Below are 21,291 nucleotides of genomic sequence, written 5' to 3' on the forward strand. Positions count from 1 at the left end.
ATGTGCTGCTGGTTCTCTGAATATTTTGTGTAAGACGCTTGCGTCACCAACCCAACTGGCACACTCACACACATTCACACATCGAACCCAAAAAGGCTAAAAAAAAATGAATACAACCAGTACGGAGAATTGGAATCAGAATGGGAATAAGAATCGCAATCGAAATCGGACTCACGCGGCCAAAGCACCTCAGTCACCTTACGTGTGTGTGTGTTTGAGCGTCAAGAGCGAACCCGCTGGCAACAGCTACCCCACCACCCCCCGCAGCCAGCAATCACGTTCTAGTTTCGAATATGCAGCTCGAAACGATTTTGTTCTCGCCGAGATTGCCGCGCTGATTACTCAACAACAACGGCAATGTGATCGCTTGCAACGCGCATGTTCGTGCATGTTCGAAGCGGCGATTGAGAAATTTCACTTTTACTGCATCGAACCGTTGGCAACATGTTGCGAGCGAACACGCTGGGTCGCGTGTATCGGATGCGTGTTGCCACAACGTGACCGCCGAGCAGCTCGTCGGAGAAATGCTTTTACAAATTCAATTGCGATTCAGCCTTCTTTCGAAGCGGTTCAGGCGCTCGCGATAAGTCTCTAGACTATACTACCAAACCATATAATATACAGCCGATCGGGTTCACAACCGCGATAAGCAAGTGAGAGCCGTCGGTCGAGCCGTTAAAAGCATTTCGGCCAAGTGCATCAAGCGCAGAAACGTCGCGATAGCCAACTAAATCGGTCAAATCGGCTAAACCCCGAACTGCACAAGTGTTTGAAAAACGATTTTCAAAAAGAATTTGGATAATATCTGCAAACGCACACAAAAACAATGCCAATTTGTTCGTTCTAACAACAAAACATTATGTCGATTGTCTGCACGCTGGAACAGAAAGTGAACTTTTTCAAAGCGGCTGCAACGACCAAAAATCTGTTGATACTCAAAAACAATACGGATACGAATTACAGCAATAACTACAAGCAGGATAATCCCAGCAACAATAAATGTAGGTGTTCAAGTGCCACGAAAAGTAATAACAAATAAATCTGTGTTACGAAATGTTTAAAACTATGTGCTTCTTTGAGCAGCATTTTCGAACTTTCCACGTTTGATCTTGAAATCTGTTGAGAATTTGTGTGAAAACTGATGACAATCACAATATTTAAATATTTCTGCTCTTTTTGCGTAGTACAGTGGCAACTGTTAATCAGTTCTAGAATATTTACTAAACTTAGTCGGCTGAAAACAATAACACACGAAAGATTGAGACGCAAAACAAAATAGCCCAAAAAAGTGTGGGTGAAGGGGTGGCTGAGTGGGGTGCGGTGGAATGACTGGCGAAGCTTAGTCATTTTGTTTTTGTGAATTTTGTCAAGATGCCGACTGCAGCGCTGCTCTCTGTGTTGCCCTCTCTGTTGCTCTCCCGTTTAGGGGTTGTCGGCAGAGTCTGGCCGCCAGAGCGCTTAAGTGTACGTGCATGTGTGTGTGTGTGTGTGTTTGTGTCTGCGAGCACATTGAACTGTAAATGCCAATTCGATGGTCATGGTGAGGGTGAGTGAGAAAGAAAGAGAGTGGGAGAAAGATGTACAAGGGAACGGGAGCGGGGGGCGCACTCACACACAGATGTGCAATGTGCGATTTCTTGTTTACATTCTAAGACTTTGTCTGTGTGTGTGTGATTGTGTTGGTTCTTTGTCGTCTAATTCTCGCGCCCTCTCTTTCTCGCTCCCACTCGCCGATTCTTGCATCATTCGCCGTAATCATTGTGTAAATGCCTGTGCTAAAAACGAAAGCAAACGGTAAAGCTATAGACGAGGGCAAGCAGCAAGGGCAAGGACCATCGAACAAAGAAAGTTCTGCATGTTTGTGTGTGGTGGCTAGACAAGATCGCATTAGACATTTTGGGGACCCAACGAGTTTTGCGTTGAGTGGCGGACGCCTTGTCAATTTGTTAGCTTATCAAATACTCAGCCTGATTAGTATTACTAAATATGTATATTCTAAATGTCACAAAGCTAGATAAGAACATTTGAAAGAAATGCCATAAATAGGTGATAAGTGATATTGTTTTGGTAGCAGGAAAGAGATATTCTGCGCAATCTTGGCTTTCAATTGGGGGCAAGGTCTTGTTTGTTTATTATTTTCGGGGCTGCAAAAAGTGTTGTCTGATGCTAGGCGCAGGAAATGAGTGTTGTAAAAATTGGTAGAACGCACTAATTCCAGTTCTTAATAGAAAATATTTGAAATAGCTTAAAAAATTAAGAGCCTACTGATCTAGCAATATAATAAAATATACTACGTCTCTTCTTAAGGAATTGTGAATGTTAAAGAGACTAACCTCTCTATTTTTGCATTGCAGTTCCTCGCATCCAAGCTCAAAGCAACACCAGCCACCTGCAACACCAGCAGCAACTGCAGCAGAAGCTAGCTCAGCTGCATCACTACAGCCAGCAGAAGCTGAGCGGCAGCGACTTTCCCTACGGACCACGCCCCCACACCGGAGGCAAGGAGGAGAAGCTGCTCCTGCTAGCGCCGCCGGGAAAACTCTATCCGGAGGCGTCTGTTTCCACAGCAATGCCCGAGGTCCTCAGCGGCACGCCCACCAACAGCCACAACAAAGCCAACATCGCCATGATGAACAACGTCCGGCTGTCCAATATATCGCCGACTCTCTCGATGAACGGCAGCTCCAACGAGGCTTCTAATTGTAAGTGTCCAAGAATATAATGATGCAGTGGCTCTGATCATATCATAGCAATTATCTATCTATCTTTAGTTCCAAAGCTTGAGAACTAATTCTATGTCCTTCTCTCCGTGCAGTGCATCCGTTGTCCATGTACGGCGGATCCATAAGTCCGCAGTCAAATGACAGTGGCATGTCCGACAGTCTGGGCAAATATGTCCCGGGAAGCGGCTATGGAGATGGAATGATGGCCCAGTCGCCCTCACAGGGTGGCAATGGACCCCAGTCGGCGTTGACCGCCGCCCAGAAAGAGCTCTTCTCGCAGCGAAAGCAACGCGAATTCACGCCGGACAACAAAAAGGACGAGAGCTACTGGGATCGCCGGAGAAGGAACAACGAGGCGGCCAAGCGGAGTCGGGAGAAGAGGCGCTACAATGACATGGTTCTGGAGCAGCGCGTCATCGAGCTGACCAAAGAGAACCATGTGCTGAAGGCCCAGCTGGACGCCATACGCGACAAGTTCAACATCTCCGGCGAGAATCTAGTGAGCGTGGAGAAGATCCTGGCCTCGCTGCCCACCAGCGAGCAGGTGCTGAGCAACACGAAGCGCGCCAAGATGAGCGGCAGTGGTGGCTCCTCCTCGGGCTCCTCGCCCTCGGGCAGTGGATCGGGCGAGGGATCGCCCCAAGGTGGCCACAATGGCTATCCAGTGGGTCCACCACTATCTCCACTGATTTACGGACCCAATGGCAATGCCAGACCAGAGGCCACGGTGAAGAGTGTCCACCACATACATCATGCGGGTGTTGCGCCGCCACCAACGCACCTACAACAGTTGGTTGTGCCCCAGTCCCAGACACAGCATCTCTACCAGCCACAGCCGCAGCAGCATCAGCCGCATCAGCAGCAGCAGATTTCCCAGCCACCGCAGCAGCAACAGCAGCAGGAGCCCAGTCCCCGTGCCGGCTCCAGTTCGCCAGCCATCTCCGATCCGCACAACCGCCCGCCAAGCACCACTATTGCCAATCTCCAGGTGCAACTGCAGCAGGCACTCAACCGCAATGTCAGACCCGAGGATCTGGACAGCCTGCGCAAGGTGGTGGCCGCCGGCGCTCTATACAACGCGGCAGCCGTGGTGGGAGCACCACCACCGCCACCATCTGCTGCTCTCTACGTGCCCGCTCCCAGCGCCTATAAGGATCACCTGGAAGCGGCTGCCGCCTGGAGCCACAGTGTCGAGGCGGCTGTGAGCAGCAGTGCCGTGGATGCGGTCAGTAGCTCATCGGTGTCCGGCAGTGCGGCCAGTGTGCTAAATCTATCGCGACGCGCCTGCTCACCCAGCTACGAGCACATGCTCTCCTCCACCACCTCCTCCACTCTGTCCTCGGCCTCTTCATCGGGAGCTGTTTCCGGTGATGATGAGCAGGAGCACGAACCAGCGCACATGGCTCCACTGCAGCTGCAGCGGAGCAGTCCGCAGCAGGGCAGCGATGCCAACAACTGTCTACCCCTCAAGCTGCGCCACAAGTCCCATCTCGGCGACAAGGATGCGGCAGCCACGGCGCTGCTCTCGCTCCAGCACATCAAGCAGGAGCCCAACTGCAATCGGGCATCGCCGCCGGCCTGGAACGATGGCGGCGACAACTCCAGCGACGAAAGGGACTCCGGCATCTCCATCGCCAGTGCGGAGTGGACGGCACAGCTGCAGAGGAAACTACTGGCGCCCAAGGAGGCCAATGTGGTAACCAGTGCCGAGCGCGATCAGATGCTCAAGTCGAAGCTGGAGCTCCTGGAGTCCGAGGTGGCCAACATAAAGATGATATTGGCGGAGTAGGCAAGCACCGCGAGCTGGACAGGATCACGACTATGTGGATCAGGAGAGAGAGCGAAGAGACAGAGGCTCTGAAGGGATCAGAGTCGGGGGAGCAGAGCAGAGAGTTCCATGGCGCCAGTAGTTCTCCTGGACAAAGAAGTTGGTTTAAGCATAAGACCGAGTGTTTACTATAAGATACCGATGCATGCATGTCTCCATCTCTATGTAGAACTCTAGGGCCAGGTCTGGACCACAGGGACTGGACTCCAGGCCCTGTGGACCAAAACTGTCCAACACGTATCCGTGTGTATGTTTATCTATCCACTGTATTGAGTCTTGTAATCGTGAATGTTTAACTATATAGATCTCGTCAACTCGGAGCTAAACAAATCCTTAGGGTCAGCCCAAAAGAATTTCTAATTTAACCTGTTTGCATACACACACGCTATTTGTTTGCATAGCTAGCTGGTGACCTGCGATGCGCATCGGGGTCACCCAGCCACGTTATTGTTCTGTTATGCATCCCAAGTTTCCTTATGCACAGCGCAAGTGGAGAAGATAAAGAATTATTATGTTTGTAGGCAAACGTTACTAAGTATTTGCTTTTGTACATATTACACAATTAATTATACATACTATATAACTATACAGATATCAATATTCCTATCGTGTACATAATTTTAGTTGCAAGCTAAGCTTATTTTATTTTATTTTATTTTACTTTGTATTGAGTACTATTATTATTATGTAGTGAAACAAACATATACATTACACTTAAGAAACGGGTGAAGCACATTCAAAACGTGAGAGACGAAAGAAATCTGAAAAGAATTGATGAATAAATTCTGCAATAAATAATTTTAAATACCCTACCCTAATGTTTGTCGTTCTCCATTTATTTATGTTTTGCCGCTTCGGTCACCCATGTGGCTCAACTAAATGTTATCGAAGTTTATGAAACTTTAGAAACAAAACTAAAAAACACACATTATATATTTGTAGACCATCTAGCTGGTAAATCGATCCATTGGTGTCGTAATTCGTAGTCCACGTGAGGGCGAGCATTCACTTTTGAAGTTGTATTACACTTTACATTTAATCGCAGTGGAGCACACAAGAAAATACATATGACTACTACTATATACAGCCCTATCTATATGCATATTAAAATAACTCGTTTGTGTTGAACAATGAAAATAAACTATTTATAATGATGAAACAATCCACCAAAGGTCTTTTACTGCCAATTGTTTACTGCAATTCAATATTCGCCAGTTTGTTGGGTGTGAATCATCATAGCAAAGTGCAGTTAATCTATTATTACACAGCTTTTTAAAAATATTACATCACCATCGCACAAGCTTATCGCATATTGCAGAATGTATAGTTAATAACCTGAAAACTTTCCAAAATCATTTAAAACTTCAGGTTCGAGTGGTAAAGAGATTATTTATTCTTAATGATTTTGTTGCCTTGTATTCATACAACGAAAAAAATTTTGAAAATTTAAATTTATTTAGAATAATATCGTGTTACTTTTCGATTCTTTGTTATCATTATCGTTCGAAATACAATATAAGTATAATAATTAAATATTCTCTGTCTTTATAATAAATCCTTAAACATCACATGAAAAGTTTTTCTGTTGGGTTTTTGCTTTTTGCTTTTTTTTTATAAGTTCTAAACACTTTCTTTTCGTTCTTTGGTATCATTTTCATAACGGGAAATCGAATATTTTCCGCTTGTTTCGTTAGCCTAGGAAAAAACGTATCTAGAGTCCACAAAAGTTATAGACTTAGATCAAGACCTGTTTATAAATTTCGTTAATATATAGGTATATATAATAACTTAACAATAGTAAGTACCATATGTTGTGGTTGTTGAGGGTTTTGGTATCTGGGGATTCGGTTGTAAATACGTGTAAATACAGAATTTCATTTGGTGTAAGACGATTTCTCACTTCCTGGTTGTATAATCTCTCCAGCCTTGCCGTCAAGATTAGCATTCGCGATATAGGTAAAGGGGTCTGTATATATCGTTTAACTTTAATATCTATATATATAATATATCGCTTTTCTTGTGGGTGTGTGTGTGTGTGTTTCCGTTTGGTTTGAGAGTGCATCTGTAAATTGTAGGTACTTATTAACTAGCTACAACACAACACATGCCACGCCATGTAAAATTGTAGGGTATCGTGTGTTCGAATTTTGGTGGCTGAAAAAATCCATCAAAATGCTAAATCTTCTAACTAAGTTTCCTTTCGAATCGTTACATCGTTTGCTCCTTTTTCTTTGGCATTATCTAAGAGAGGTCAAGAGTGTTTTTTTGTTTTTTTTTTTTTTGGTTTTTCGTTTTTGGAAAACGTTGATTTGGCCATAAACTTTTTGGTAGATTTGTTAGCTTCGGTTGGGTTCTGTTTTCATCGTGTGGAGAGTGTTTCCTTTGTCTGTGGTCTGAGTTTTCGTGTAAAAAGGTACATGATAAGATTGTTTCACGACTGATCGATTCCAAACTCCTTGACCCAACTCTGCACCTACGTCGCCTGGCCCTGGGTGGAATGTCCAGCCAGGCCAGAGGCTATCGATGGTGTGGTACTGGTGGATGCGACTGCCGGCCCTCCGGATGCGGCAGTGCTCTGCTCCAGACTCCACGGATGCACCATGTCGTAGTACCTGCGATAGTCGTAGTCAAAGAGCTCGAAATCGATGCGATATATCTTGAGCAATTGGTCCAACGTTGAGCGGTCGAGATCGGCGAAGTAACGCTCGACCAGGGCCTCGGATTTAACGCCACTTCGCGCCTGGTTGCCAATCTTGCGCTGCTTCCGCTGCGGCAGCTTGCCCAGTCCCAGGAGCAGCGATTCCAGGCCCGCCTGCCGTATGATGAACTCCGAGTCCCTCTGGAACGTCTCCGTCTTGCCGATGATGGTGAAGTTAACGCTGCAGGGCGTGCAGAAGCTGTAGACTGGTGCCCAGTGCTCGTCGAATCTCTTGCCCGCCGCATGCTCGGCGATCAGGAAGCGGACGAACTCCTCGAAGGTGGGTCCACAACGCGGCCAAGGTCCGCCCAGATTACGCTTCCTGTAGCGATGCACGATCTTGTTGCCCAGCGCCTTGTAGAAGGTGTTCTTGTTGCCCTCCAGCTTGTTACGATAGGCACTCAGGATCCGCTCGAAGGGATCGCGCACAAAAAGAAAGGACAGCGCACTGGGCAGCAGCTCCATCAGTTCGCCCAGTTCCGGGCGTGGGAAACGCTTCCTGGCCAACTCCAGTGGCTGCGTCTCCGTGCGCTGCAGATACTTCACATCGTAGCCAGCTGGAAATCCATAGTGAAATATTAAAAAATATTTATCTCTCTATACTTTTTAATTCAAACTTACCTAATATATTAAAGTAATACATCCACGTACTGCTGGCCGCCTTAAAGACGTTGCACCTAAAAGTTAATCAAAAATGTTAATATAATATAAATAAAATAGAGATAGGATGCCCCCCTAACCAGACGAGATTGTTGTGGCCAGGTGAGACGAAGAACTCCCAGGGATTCGGTGGGTACTTCTCCTGCAGCTTATACCGATCGCAGACGGCGGCCAGATGCTCGCTCCTCCTCTGCAGCTCCCGTTCCGTGCGACTGTGCAGCTCCTCGGAGTACTCATACACGGGATTCAAGGTGGTGGCCGGCGGCGGCGGAGGAGCTACTGCTTGGGAGGATGAGCTCCCTGCACTGGCATTTCCCCCAGCGATGCCCTTGCCCTGCTCCTGCTGCTTGGCCAATATCCGCTGGCGCTGCAACTGCTGCCGCTTCAGCTTGAGCTGCTGTTTCGATGGCTCCGAATCCGCTTCCAATTCCGCGGCCGTAGCCCGCTCCCTGTGCTCGTAGGCATTGAGGGATTCGCGAAAGAGGAAGGCAAAGTAGCACAGGCCTACCAGGACACAGGCACCTATCTTCAGATAGGTCTGCAGGCGTCTTCCATAGCGCAGGCGGATGAGCATCTTGCGAATCTACCAGGGATTCCTGCAGCGAGCTCGCTGCATGATCCACGGATGACCGGTGGTTTCTATGGTGGGTGTGAACAGATTTCATCTTTTATTATTAAAAAGTTTTAAAGTTACACCATAAGTTGAAGCTTGAAAGGATTATGTGGCTGTGAATCATGTATAATATCTTATAGATAGATATGTATCTTGCATTAAGTACAATCCCAAAGATTCCCTTTCGGATTCTGTTTTGGCCAGAAAGTGTTCATTAATCTTCAATGAAGGGGGGACTTGCTCTTTGGCTCTTTTGGCCAGGCGACACTTGTTGGTGTGTACACACCAAACGACACCCTCTGCCACATACACACGCACATGCCAACAGTCGGGCCAACACACACACACATAGCGACTTGGCAAACTACGTCATCGTGGCCCCAACACAGACGCACTTGAGCGAGTGAAAGATTCGGAAAGTAGGACGTCATCCTTAAGCGTCAACATGACCAGTGGTGCAATTGCTGTTGCTGCAAGTTGCGCTCGCTGTTGCAACGCCAGTGCCATGTGCCATGTTGCCATGGGTTCACTTGTGGCCAGGACTGGGAATTGGCCGCCAATAGCTGCTGCTGGCACGAAGGCCCAAAGTATTCACGGCACCTCGGAGACCACTTGAGCCAAGTTAAAGCTGAACTAGCTGGTAGTTAGCACAGCTGTGCGTTTATTTCTGGATGTCCGGGCAGTTAACCCCTCGTGTAATCCTTGGCCAGGATATGGCTTAACTTACTGTGAAGCGCGGCGGGCGTTGAAATATTTATCCTTTGCTTTTCGGGCGAGCTCCCTGTGTATACTGAAAGCCTTTCGGCTGCCCGCCTCTCCGCCAGCCCCCTCCTGCACCTGGGGCCGCTCTGTTACGTGTTGCTTGTGGCCTGGGAATCCTGCTGCCTGCTCCGCTTCTGCCGTCCTGCTCGCGGCGGTCACTCGCTCTAAACTGCCAGTCGGCGGTGGATGGCCGCAGCTGCGGGTCCCTGGTGTTCCGAGCCAGCTTTGCTCTCCTCGGAAGCCGACAATCCTCGCCAGGCGCCGGCGCAGGGAGAGCACACCCACTGGTTGGCACTCTCTGTAGTTGGGAACGCTCCTCACTGGCCACCGGGAAAATCACAGGACCTGCTGGAATCATTTGCTAAGTTCAATGTGTAAAATAATAGTAAATAGTTACTACAAATTTAATCATTTCCAATTTAAATTTAAATATTAATTGGTTTTTCTCCTATAACTCAACTAAATATATTTTTCTAATCCCGAGTTATAAAAGAAGTTTTTAAGAACTCAAATTCCAATTCCCGAAAATTCCAAAACACAGCATTCATTTATTTTTTGTGTATATTAAATCTTTGTATTTTTTTCTTTTTCTATAAATATTTTACTTTAAAGTACAAACAAATTAATAATAAACTTCTAATACTACGTTTTAAGACACTTTCGTTTTTTGTTGTTGTTGTTCATCTTGTGTGGTTTTGTTTTTAAATATTTAAATATATCATTTATTTGTTTATGTGTGTTGTTTGTTTTGTTGCCTGTTTGTTTACGAAGCGGTATATAAATTATTCATACGTTCTATACAACATTTCCTTCCATTAACGTGTTTTTTTTTTCTGTGCTATCGGGCTTATTGCAGATTGCAGTTGGTTGTGGTTCTGGCTGTCCGTCGTCCGGTCGGTCCAAAGTGTTTAAACAAGGTCCACTAAATATGCTTCAATTTTCGACGGGTTGGTATGGTGTGGTATGCAGTTTTGGATTCGGGTTCTATATACGTTAGTTTAGCGGATCTATATGAATATATGCAGAGTTATGCTAGAGGGTTGGGTTTTACATACGCTTATGCTTGGTTTTGCCTTGCTTTAAAGTAAACATGTACAAAGTATCAAAAGAATTATTTTATGTAGCAATCATACAATATATATATAAGGTAATAATAATATTGAACAATATATAATGTTGTTTTGTGTGTTTGTCTAGCGCTTTGCCGTTGCCTTTGCCTTTGCTTTGCTTCAATTACTTTACTCATTGTTTTTTTCCCTATTTGTTCAAGTTCAAATAACATTTAGCAAAAATAGAGCCTGCCTTATATACAATACAACTTTTTGTTTGTGTGGTTTCTTTTTTCACGATATCCCACATTTTCTTATGTGTGTTTTGCATATGCAAAATATATAACGTTATATAGTTCTTTTCACTTTGCAAAACGACAGATACTAGACGACTGATTCTCAATATTCTCCACTCATTTCTCGTTATATTTTTTCGATCTGTTTTTTGTATTTTTTTTTTTGTGGTTTTTGTAGGTGTTTTGTGTTTTCATTTTTCCTGGTGCTTGGCCTTTTTACATTTTTGACTAACTTATTGCATAGGTTTCCATGTGCATATATTGTTGGTAAAGAATTCGCGTTAAGATTACTGTCCTTAGCCTAAAGCATTTAAAACTAAAAAACAAATTTTCGAAACAACGCAAGCTTACGGAAACTAATACGCTATATATATTTATGTATATATATCTGTATGTACTGTACTGTATTGTATTCGTATGTTAAGGGTTACAAAAATATAAAACCTAATGTAAACGTGTGTGGTCTGCTCTGATCTGCTCGATCCAACGGATCAGCTTCTTATAGACTTTCGACTGGGCGCAGCGCTTAAAAGTAGGACCACCTAAAGCTAGAAATGTGTTCATGTTGCATCGTGAAGTGAAGTATCCAAATATATACAGACCGGTCCATGGAAATAGGATTTTTCATTTTCATTTTCAAATTTCAAATTAAACTATGCATGCGTGAGAGTTTGGAGATGTTTGTTTTTTCAGTTTCGGCCAACTAGATTCTTTGTTAGTGTTTATGGGAGCTTCTCGAATACGTTACTCAACTAATTTGTTCAAATTTCATCTTCTGAGCTATACATTAAATTGCCTGTTTCATGACTAGCAAATCATTTCCAATGGGTGGATTTTTGGGGAGTAATAGCAGTGCCAGATGAGGAGGGGTGATCGGCGGATAAGCTCGGACTGCGGGGGGCAGAAAACAAAGTGTTAACAAAGGCGTAAATCGGCGCTTGCAACCGTCCGTCTGCAGTATGTGTGTATGGGTGTAGGTATGTGTAAGAGTGAGAGTGTGTGTCTGGGTGTGATGTTGCTCGCTATGAGACGCAACATTATTGCAACTTGTGGCTACCACTAACTATACAAAATAATCCTCAACGGAAACTAGGGCTAAGAACTACAAACGAAAGCGTTCGGTATCAGTGCGTGTGATATATACAAGTAGCCGTCCGTAATCCGACTCCACTACGCCAGCTGCGGTGAGCTGCTGCTGGCGGAGCGCTGCTCATCCGCCGTTGTCGCCTCGCTGGCGAACTCCTGAAAACTCAATCCCAAATCGTTGCTGAGCTGTACGATGTTGAGTACGTCGCCGGCATCGCGCCATGCCTGTTGGTGCTTGGTCGCCATGCCGCTGACGCCTCCTCCTCCTCCACCGCGTGCGCTTCCACTGTCGTCCTCCTCGCTGAGGATGTTGTTCAGGCACAGATTGAACTCATCGTAGTCGACAAAGCTGGCGCAGTCCAAGGCCGTGGCATTGTCCAGCTCCGGCATCAGCACCTCATCCACCTCAACGTCCGCGGCACTGCTGCTACTGTGGTAGGACAGCAAATGATCGGCCTCCTCCATGTAACCACCGGCTGGTCGCGCCAGATTCTCATATTCGGCCATCTCATCACCGTCCTCGTCCTGCGCCTGGGCTAAAGGAAAGCTGCTGCTGCTGATCTCCAGCTGTTGCTGCTGCTGCTGATGCGGCTGCTGTTGCTGCTCAAAGTCTTCGAATAGCTCCAGCAGATCGTCTTCGTGTGCATCGCTCGGATGGTTCAAGCCTTTAGCCAAGGCGCAAAACTCTGGTCACTTGTAATCACGCGACGTTCTTCTCCGGCGTCCCTCGGTCAACATGGACTCGCCAATGACTACGAAAACGAATATGATTAGCTAAGTTCAACCAAGTTTATACAATATGTTCTCACCTGCACTGCGCGTCTTTCGTCTGGCTTCCGCGACGCTCTCCACACTGCCGGCGCTGTTGGCACCCACTGCTGCTCCCGCCTTGCCAGTTGTTCCTTTCGGCTCTGCCGCGGCGGCTGCTGCTGCAGCAGCTGCGGCTGCGTTGCTGCGACTATAGATGATCTTGTTGGCCGCCGCACTGGCTCGCACGCTTCTCCGGGTGCCGATCTTCTCGTCCGTGGGCGAGCTGGCCGAGTTGTTATTGGTGGTGCTGGCAGCCGCTGCGGTGGCTCCACGTGTTGCATGAACCACGCTTGTGCCGCTGTTAGCTTGGCTGGTGGTCACCACAGCTCCGCCTGGAATTGTTGTCGTCGTCACAGATGAGGGCACAACACTGGGATTGTTGGCCGTGCTGCTGTTGTGATTGTTGTTCGCAGCGGAGGTAGCACCAACTGGCGCCTGAGCTTTTCCCGATCGCGGTGTTCCAAGAGCAGGTGTGGAGGAGGGAGCATGGTTGCCGGACGCTTCTGTTGAAAGTAAAAACATTGATTCATATAAGAATTTGCAAAATAAACGGTTCAAAGTTCACTTACTATTCTGCGGTGGTTGTAGCTGCTGTGCATTTCGTCGCGTCACGTGCTTCTCCACTCCAGCTGCTGCGGCATCGGCAGCTTCTACCTGGGCCTGCTTGGAGTTGCGCACCTTGCCGGCCACCTCGATCAGCGGCTCATCCGAATCGGAGGACTCGATTTCCACCTTTTTTGGCAATCCCGCGCCGGCATTGTGATCAGCAGCTGTTTCTGCTGCGTTGTTATTGGAGGTGGTGCCGCTGCTTATCCTCGGCCGCTTTATGCTGTTCTCGCCCAGGTCGGCACCATCATTACTGCTCCCGCACTCGGATTCCTGGCGTCTTCGCTTGTTGTTATTGTTGTTGTGGTTGGGAGTCGGTGTGACCACTCGAGGACTGGCTGTGGAGGAGGCGCGGGTTAGACTCTTGACGGTGGTAGATGTGTTGGCTGCAGTTGCCGCTGAGGCTGAAACTCCGGTGACAGTTGTGGGATCAGGACTTGCTTTCGGCGCATCCAGCGGACTCTCTAGACGACTGCTGGCTCGCGTCCTTATTCTCGGCGTCTCACCATCCACCTGAGCAGGTATTTCAATCGAAATGGGCTGCAGGGAGGCTGAAGAAGACTCGCTCGAAGGCTTTTCCTGCAACTTCTCCTCCAACTTGGGCTCGACTTTCGGCTCAAGCTTTACCTCCACTTTGGCTTCCACTTTAAGGCCGCTGGCCATCGGTTTAATCGCCGGCTCCTTCTTAATGGTGAGCAGCGGTGGCATCTCCTCCAGCTTCACCTTGATCGCCGGTGGCTTGCTCTCTGTGAGTTTCTTGATGAGATCATCGTGTTCGAGTATATGGTGTTCGCCATTCAACTTGATGCTACCTATGCTACTTGTGTTCGTGGATGCTGTGGACACAACTGTTGCAACTGTCGCTGCTGGCAGTGAGCTCTCCAGGCTATTAAGGAAGCCACCACCCGCCGCACTGGCACATTCGCTTGTCTCCTTAATCATCGAGGAAACAATATCCTCGAGATCATCGGGAAAATCCCCCTCCATCTTCGCCAGCGCCTTCTCTATCTCATCGTCAGCCTGCTGTTTTTGCTGCTGTTGCAGGGAACTGGACACGGTTAGTGATGGCGCTGCAGTGGGTGTTGTTCCTGCCTGCGTTGAGCTGGGTGCAATCACTGGTGCTATCACCGCGGATGTGGTGATTGTGGCGATTGCGCTCGTCTGCTGCTGCTGCTGCACCATCGTCACCGCCGCCTTGCTCACTTGGATTGGACTGCTGGACGAGAGCTGATGAGGACTCTTCTCGGAGAGGGCATCCATGGATTCAATGCCGCTGTCCTCGCCACCGCCATTGTTTCCATGACCGGGTGTGCCACTTCCATTGCTGGCGGGCGAGTTGCGCAGCGTGCTGGGCAACGCAGCTGGCGATGAGGTTGAGGTAGAGGTGGTGATTATGGACGCAGAGGAGGCTGTGGATACGGAGGATAAGGTCGACAGGGCGGCGGAAGAGGAGTTCACTGTGGCCACCACCACGTTATTGACCGTAGTCATGGGCGGCATGGCCACTGGCAACTTTCTATCACAGATCAGCTGAGTTGTTTGCGTAGTGGGCGTCGACGATGTCGCTAGTGTTGCTGTGGCTGCTGCTGCTACGGCTACTGGGGATGGGTTTATGCTAGGGGCCTGCTCTGCCGTGACCTGCGGTGTGACCTTTGTTATCTCCACACGCTTCAGGGTCGTCGCACTTGGCAACATGGTTACGGCCGCCGCCAGTTGTCGCTGCTGTTGCTGCTGCTGTTGTTGCTGCTGCTGTTGCTGCTGTTGTTGCTGCTGCTGTTGTTGCTTCTGCAGCTGCAGCTGTTGCACGGCTGTGATGTATGGCGGCGGCTTATGGTTTTTTGTCATCGGCTTGCCACCCACGATAGGTGTTATGGTGGCCGCAGTCTTGATCGGATTCTTCATCGTCAACAGCCGATTGTTGTTATTCCCGCTGTTCACATTATTGTTGTTATTGTTGCTGTTGATGGCACTTAGGGTAATGCTGCTGGGCAACGAGGTGGCTATCTTGCTCAGCTGCTGCTGCTGCAGGGTGGTGGACGTGGGCGTTGTTCCAGTGTTGGTGGAACCCACAATCAGCTGAGGATCACTGAGGGATTGGGCCTGCGCTTGAGCCTGCGCCTTGTGCGCCTCCACAATGGCACTGATCGTTAGACCATTCTTGCCCGCCACAATGGTGGTGGTCTTCGTGGTTGTGGCTACGCCGGCTTGCAGTTGTTGTGGCAATTGTGGCGACGCCACTGCCGCCGTCGTCTTCTGGATCAGTATGGGCAATCCGTTGACATGTGGCGGTGGCGTTAGCTTGGCTTGCTTGCTTTCTGCAGGGTCCATGAGCAGTTGCTGTGGTGGCTGATCGCTGTAGCTGCGCTTCAGTTGTCGTTCATCAACGGTGGCATCCTGGTTCTGGCCCTTCTTTCGATCCTTTCGCGTGTTCTTGACCACCACATGGTTCTTTCCACGCAAACGGATCTGCAGTGGAGGAACTCGTGGTTCGTTAGGACCCGGGACATTTTGCGGCTGCTGTTGTTGTTGTTGAAAGTTGCTATAGACCGGATGATGTTGCTGTTGGATCGGCTGCTGCTGCTGCTGTTGTGGCTGTTGTTGCTGGAGCTGAGAAGGTTGTTGCTGAAGCTGAGGAGTTTGTTGCTGCTGCTGATGTAGCTGTTGTGTCATCTGCATTTGAGGTTGCTGCATCTGTTGCTGCTGTTGTTGTTGCTGCGTCGGCAGAGCCAAAAGTTGCGTCTGCATGGGCAACTGTTGCATGTGATTATTCACAACAATGGTCTGCTGCTGCTGCTGTTGCTGTTGTTGCTGCTGGTTGATAATAATCTGTCCCTCGTAGCCGGCTCCCGCTGCCGGCGTAGTCTCCACCTTCTCCAGTTTTAGTCGCAGCTTTATCTTCTCCTCGGCCGCCTTCGTCTTGACATTGCCCTTCGCCCGCTCTCGCTTCTGTTTTGGCGCGGCCGTGGGATCCTTGGCCTTGCGCTCCTTGACTCCCTGTTGCAGCTTGCCGCGCAGCAGATTTGGCTTGGCCTTCTTGCTGGGCGCTCCACCTGCATTGGCTGTCACCGATTGGGGCGAGTTCAAACCAATTAAAGGCGAACTATTGCTAGAACGGGGCGAATTATCACCCGGACTGAAATTGCTATGGTTCGCCTTCGAGACCGGCGTTTTCCTAGCCCTGCTGGAGGCTGATTTGTTCGATGCCAGGGAGTCACGTGATCTTTCCTGATCACTACTTATACCCATTGGATGCTGTTGCGCGGAATTGGAGTCCTCCTCGGAAAACAGATTGTTGGGCAGAAGCATATCGTTGGCGGGATTGAAATTGAAACTGCCTAATCCACTGTGGCTGTTGCGGAATTGTGGCTGGCCGGTTTCCTCTTCAGCCTCAGTCTCGCTATCGTCGCTGGCCATTGGTTCCATGTCGCCGGTATGTGGATTAATGATAAATTGCTTCTGGGGAGGTCTCTGTGGCTGCTGCGGATGCTGGACTGACAGTTGTGACTGCTGTTGCTGCTGCTGGCGCTGGACCATATGCAACTGTTGTTGTTGCTGTTGCTGCAGTTGCAGTTGTCGTTGCACCTGTTGCTGCTGGCGCTGTTGCATCTGCGGCAATTGTTGCTGTCTCTGCTGCTGTTGCATCATCAATTGTTGCTGCATCTGTTGTTGCTGTTGTGGTTGCTGCTGGTACTGCATTTGCATAATTTGCGGCGCCTGCTGTTGAGGCTGCATTGGTGCTTGTTGCTGCTGCTGTTCCAGTGGCGCTTCTTCTAACGTGTTGAGCGCATCCCTCATATCAACCGCCGATAGATTGTCCTCGATGAGATCCAAGTCCAGATCCTTGGCATCTTGCAGCAGAGATTCGAGCTCGTTCTTATCTTCCAAACTAAGCGTAGAGTCCAGATCACAGTTTAGTGTGGGCAGCAGGGCGTCCAAATCGTTTGTGGTGAGGGTATCCAGAACGGAAAGCGAGATCAGAGAATCGACCTGACCTTGAGTCTGACCTGCAACCTGTGGCTGCTGAACATGACTTTGTTGTTGCTGCTGCTGCTGCGTCGGTAGCGCAGGTGGCGGCAGCTGTTGCTGTTGTGCCTGCTGCTGCTGCTGTTGCGGCTGTCCGGGCAGACTGACTTGCTGCTGCTGTTGCTGAAGATTGTACTGCATCTGGTAACGCGTAAATTCCTGAAAACTGCTCTTGGTGGCCGAGTCCATCGGCTTATTGATCCCGGCCAGCGGCCAGCGAGAATTGACTGCCGCCTGATTGTAATCTGGTGGTGGAGCTGCAGGTACATGTTGATTGGATGGCGGCATGAGCTGTCCAGCCATTTCGCTGGGAGCAGTGGGTCCAGGTGTGGCCGCAGGCGACACCATCTGCGGCTGCTGCTGCGCCTGATGATTGGACATCAGCGGACTGTGCATCGAATGGTGGCTGGAGGCGGGCGAGAGGGCAGGTCCAAGGGGCGAAGCGCCGCTCATGAATTGCTGCGGCATGGACAGGCCCATGAGGCGCTGCTGCTGCTGCTGTTGCGGATGAGGCGGCGGAGGAGCCAGCGGCAGTCCGCCGGGTCTCAGTTGATGTCTTATCTGTTGTTGTTGCATGGGACTCATGCTCATGTTGTTGAAGCAATCTATTAAAGAGAAAATATACAGATTAGAATAGAAATGCCTTGATAACTTTTATGGGCATCAAAATGGTGACATCAGGTCGTAAAGGCAATAAAGAGACGCTTACCAGGCGCAGGCTGAAACTGTTGCTGTGGTTGCTGCTGGCCTTGTAATTGCTGCTGCGGTTGCATGAATCGCATCTGCTGTTGGCGCTGAAGTTGCTGCTGTCGCAGGGCCACAGCTTGCGGCGACATTTGCTGATGTTGCTGTTGAAAGCGATGTGGTGGTCCTTGCGGCTGCTGTTGTGGTTGCTGCTGCTGCGGATTCTGCTGCTGTTGCTGAGTATACAAATGATTGGCATTGCCGCTGGGACTGAGCATAGCCTGCTGATGTTGTTGCTGCTGCTGCAGATTCCGCATCACCACGGGCGGCGGGCAAGAAGGAGCCGCCGCCTGGGGCGCTGTGGGTGAGGAAGGCACCACCGGACTCAGTACGTCGCCCATGAGGAAATCGCTGGGCGTCGCCGGGCCGGAGGATCGCATAGGGGAGTTCATCATCTGAGCTCCACTGGGGCTCATACCAATCAGCGGTGACTGCTGCTGCTGCTGTTGGGGCGACTTGAGCTGGTTCGGATTCGACATGCCATTGCCGTCGTTCTGCAACAGATTCACAAGCAGCGGCGACGATATGGCAATGTTGTTGCTGCCCGTCGACGTCGCCGTAGGCAGCGGCGGATGCCCAAGCGGATGGTTAAGCTGGCTGGGTGCCGTCACAATGGCTGGCTTGGCACTAGCGCCCGCTATGGCAATGGGTGAACTGACGCTGCTGGCCGTGGCAGCTCCCAAACCCGGATATGGCGGCGGTGGTGGCTGGATGAACTGAGATTTGCTGCCCGGCGGCGTTGGAGCAGCTGTCGTTGGCGTTGTGGGTGTCAGTTCGCCATTCTGAGGTGCCTGCTGTTGCGTCTTCAGCACCTTTAGTGTTACATTTGGCGGAGGAGGTGGCGGTAGGGGCGGACCCAGACCGCCCGCCTCTCGACCTTGCAGCACTCTCGCCTGCCGCATGCTCTCGAAGGGAAAGTCTCGCGTAGCGGACGGCGATGGCAGCAGCAACGGCACCTTGCCCTCCATGGGGCACACGGTATTGGGGGATTTGAAGACGGCGGGTGTCACGGCCACCTGCTGCTGCTGTTGTTGCTGCTGCTGCTGCGTGGGGTGGAGGGGCATCTTCTGAAGTCCCAGGCCCGCCGCCGCCGCTCTTCTTTGCTGGAGTGAGATTGCATCGTTTTGGGGCTGTTGCAGGATTCGCTGCTGCTGCTGTTGTTGCATAAAGGCGGACGCCGCCTTGCTCGTACTGGGGCCATCGAATCCCGTGGCCAGCAGACCACTCTTGTTGCCGGAAAGCGAGCCAGCCGCCTCAAGTGTCTCGTTTACATTATCTGCGCGTAGGGATTACTCAGTTTAATTGCTGGTTTAGTGGAAATTTGTTGCCATTACTCACCCTTGGTTATCTTAATATCTTGTCCACCAACTTTCAAATTTATCACAGAATCGCCCTCGAATTGCACGGACTGAATGTTGAGGGCGCGCAGCTCCGGATTTCCATCGTTGGCCAGCTGGCGCAGCCGTTGTGCTGCGTCCCAGGGTAGCGAGACCAATATCCGCACCAGTGACGGTTCAAGCTGCTGCAAAGTGGCACACATGTGAGACATTTTGCAAATTTACAACATTTAATTAACATTTAAGGAGCCGTATAGGAAGAGAAAGAAGAAGAGGGGCAGTGAAATTGCTGGCGATGGCCACTATTTTGTTATCGATATCTATGCAGCGAGAGTTTGCAGCCCTGGTTCACGACACGCAAACATAGAAACACCTAATTTATGGCAAAATACAATTCTAAACCTTAGTTATTTAACTTATAATATACCTTCACTAGCTCTGGCATACTTGAATTTAATTATTTTGTATATATTGCATATATTATTTGCATTTCTCGTTTTGTTTTTGACCCTGCGGTCTCTGGCGCTAGAGCGGGATGGCCATAGTGCGCTCATTGGAAATTCCAACAACAATTTGTTTCGACAACAGTCCCCAAAGATAATGCGCTTGAATTGAGTAACCCAAAAGACAATTCAGCTGACTGCATTTTCCACGCGCGGCGCCCAAAAGGGGGAGGGGCGGGTCGGGGCAGCTGGTGCCCACAGGTTGCATTTTCTCATGCGTGCGTGCGTTTTCCTTTTCTCTCTGCGGGACGTGTTATCGATACCCCGAAGTCGTCGCCATTTTTCTTCTTGCCCTCTTGGAAGGCGGTGCGCCGGTGTGCGTGCTTGCGCGTGTACGTGTGCTGGGTGGGCAAGTGTGTGTGTGTGGCAGAGGGAAAAGGTAACCAAAATACTTGCTTGGCACTAAGGCGGGGGGTAAAAAGGGGGCGGGCTGATTAATAATATAAAAAAAGGGGAAACCGAAAAAGAGAGATAAAAAAATAAACACGGGAAATGCGAGATTCTACACACTCGAAGTCAACCAATTAGTTCGCCCTTTTCGCCGCCTATTGTTTTTGTTTTTATCCCCGTCTCTGAGTGCGTGGGTGACGCAAGTGTAAAATGAGCAAAGGCGAAGGCAAAAACAGACAAGAAAAGGGGGAAAAAAGAAGCCCACTTGAAGTGCAATAATCGCAAATCAGCTGTTTCGTTGCGCTCCACCAAAAAGCGAAACACGATAAACTCACCTGTTTAAGTGGCATATCATCACACGACAATCGCACGCGTCGTAGGTTTAATTGGTAGAACGCTGCTCAATTCTCGCATTTAGCTTTCGATTGACCGCCGCGGCGTCCTTTGGATTGGAATTGTTGGACCAATTGCATTATAGGCTTCACACTCGATGGCTTCGGTTTATTGTCTTTCGATGTAATCCGCACTCAGTTTTTAACCTCTGCGACTTGGGTTTTTGGGCATTTTCCACTATTATTTTTTTTCTTCTCCCCTTTTGCTTTTTACTTTTTTTTTTTAGTAGTAGCCTCACCAACACACACACTCACATGCACTGAAACACACACACTCACACACACACACGTGCGGGGCGCGGATACGGATTTTCCTGCGTCACTTTTCAAGCGCTTTTCCTGCTGCAAATCTTGCGTGCCCGCTATTAAATTGTTGTTTAGGGCAAACTGAATACGTTTGGGCCCCCACTGTTCTCCATTTCACAATCGCTGGCCAAATAATAATGCCTGTTTAGCGGAACTCGAAAATTTTCACGCATTCGGGCAGCCGATTTTCGGGGGCTTAATTTCACACGGTTCGATTGCGTGCGGGCACTCGATAAACACACTGATTGCTGTCGAAAGATTCGCGCTTGCTTTTCAGCCGTCAATTGGCGTTGCAACGATGCGTTTATCCTGTTTATTTTGTACAAAAAACTTCGTAATTATTAAATTTCCACGAACAATAACAAGCACACAGTGGTAGCCATTTTTATTTTCCAGCCGGTGTTGCCAGACGATCGCGGCCCGAAATTTCCTAAATTTGCCGACATATTTGTGGTTATCAGGGCT

General features: G+C 49.2%; 3 protein-coding genes across 4 annotated transcripts; 1 reads left to right on the forward strand and 2 right to left on the reverse strand.

Moving 5' to 3' along the window:
• The first annotated feature begins 538 nt into the window (after window positions 1–538).
• On the forward strand, window positions 539–5,717 carry LOC116803595 (uncharacterized protein DDB_G0283357). The gene is made up of 3 exons (XM_032727577.1): window positions 539–1,001; window positions 2,355–2,702; window positions 2,816–5,717. The coding sequence occupies exons 1-3, from the start codon at window positions 860–862 to the stop codon at window positions 4,510–4,512; spliced, it is 2,187 nt and encodes a 728-aa protein (XP_032583468.1). The 5' UTR covers window positions 539–859; the 3' UTR covers window positions 4,513–5,717.
• A 220-nt stretch (window positions 5,718–5,937) lies between these two features.
• On the reverse strand, window positions 5,938–9,455 carry LOC116803596 (carbohydrate sulfotransferase 11). Its single transcript, XM_032727578.1, has 4 exons — window positions 9,250–9,455; window positions 7,990–8,548; window positions 7,871–7,926; window positions 5,938–7,806 (listed from the first exon to the last, which is right to left on the reverse strand). Exons 2-4 carry the CDS (start codon window positions 8,481–8,483, stop codon window positions 7,025–7,027), a joined length of 1,332 nt encoding a protein of 443 aa, XP_032583469.1. The 5' UTR covers window positions 8,484–8,548; window positions 9,250–9,455; the 3' UTR covers window positions 5,938–7,024.
• Window positions 9,456–10,052: 597 nt separating this feature from the next.
• On the reverse strand, window positions 10,053–21,219 carry LOC6613472 (polyhomeotic-proximal chromatin protein). Of its 2 annotated transcripts, none has more exons than XM_032727580.1 (6): window positions 20,464–21,219; window positions 19,237–19,417; window positions 17,864–19,174; window positions 13,095–17,759; window positions 12,525–13,028; window positions 10,053–12,467 (listed from the first exon to the last, which is right to left on the reverse strand). In XM_032727580.1, exons 1-6 carry the CDS (start codon window positions 20,476–20,478, stop codon window positions 12,406–12,408), a joined length of 6,738 nt encoding a protein of 2,245 aa, XP_032583471.1. In that variant the 5' UTR covers window positions 20,479–21,219; the 3' UTR covers window positions 10,053–12,405. The 2 variants fall into 2 exon arrangements, with proteins under 2 accessions (XP_032583471.1, XP_032583470.1); XM_032727579.1 differs by having other exon boundaries at window positions 19,237–19,420.
• Between the last annotated feature and the right edge of the window lie 72 nt (window positions 21,220–21,291).

The sequence above is a fragment of the Drosophila sechellia genome, chromosome 2L (assembly GCF_004382195.2).
Source record: "Drosophila sechellia strain sech25 chromosome 2L, ASM438219v1, whole genome shotgun sequence".
In the NCBI taxonomy this organism is placed as follows: Eukaryota; Metazoa; Arthropoda; class Insecta; order Diptera; family Drosophilidae; genus Drosophila; species Drosophila sechellia.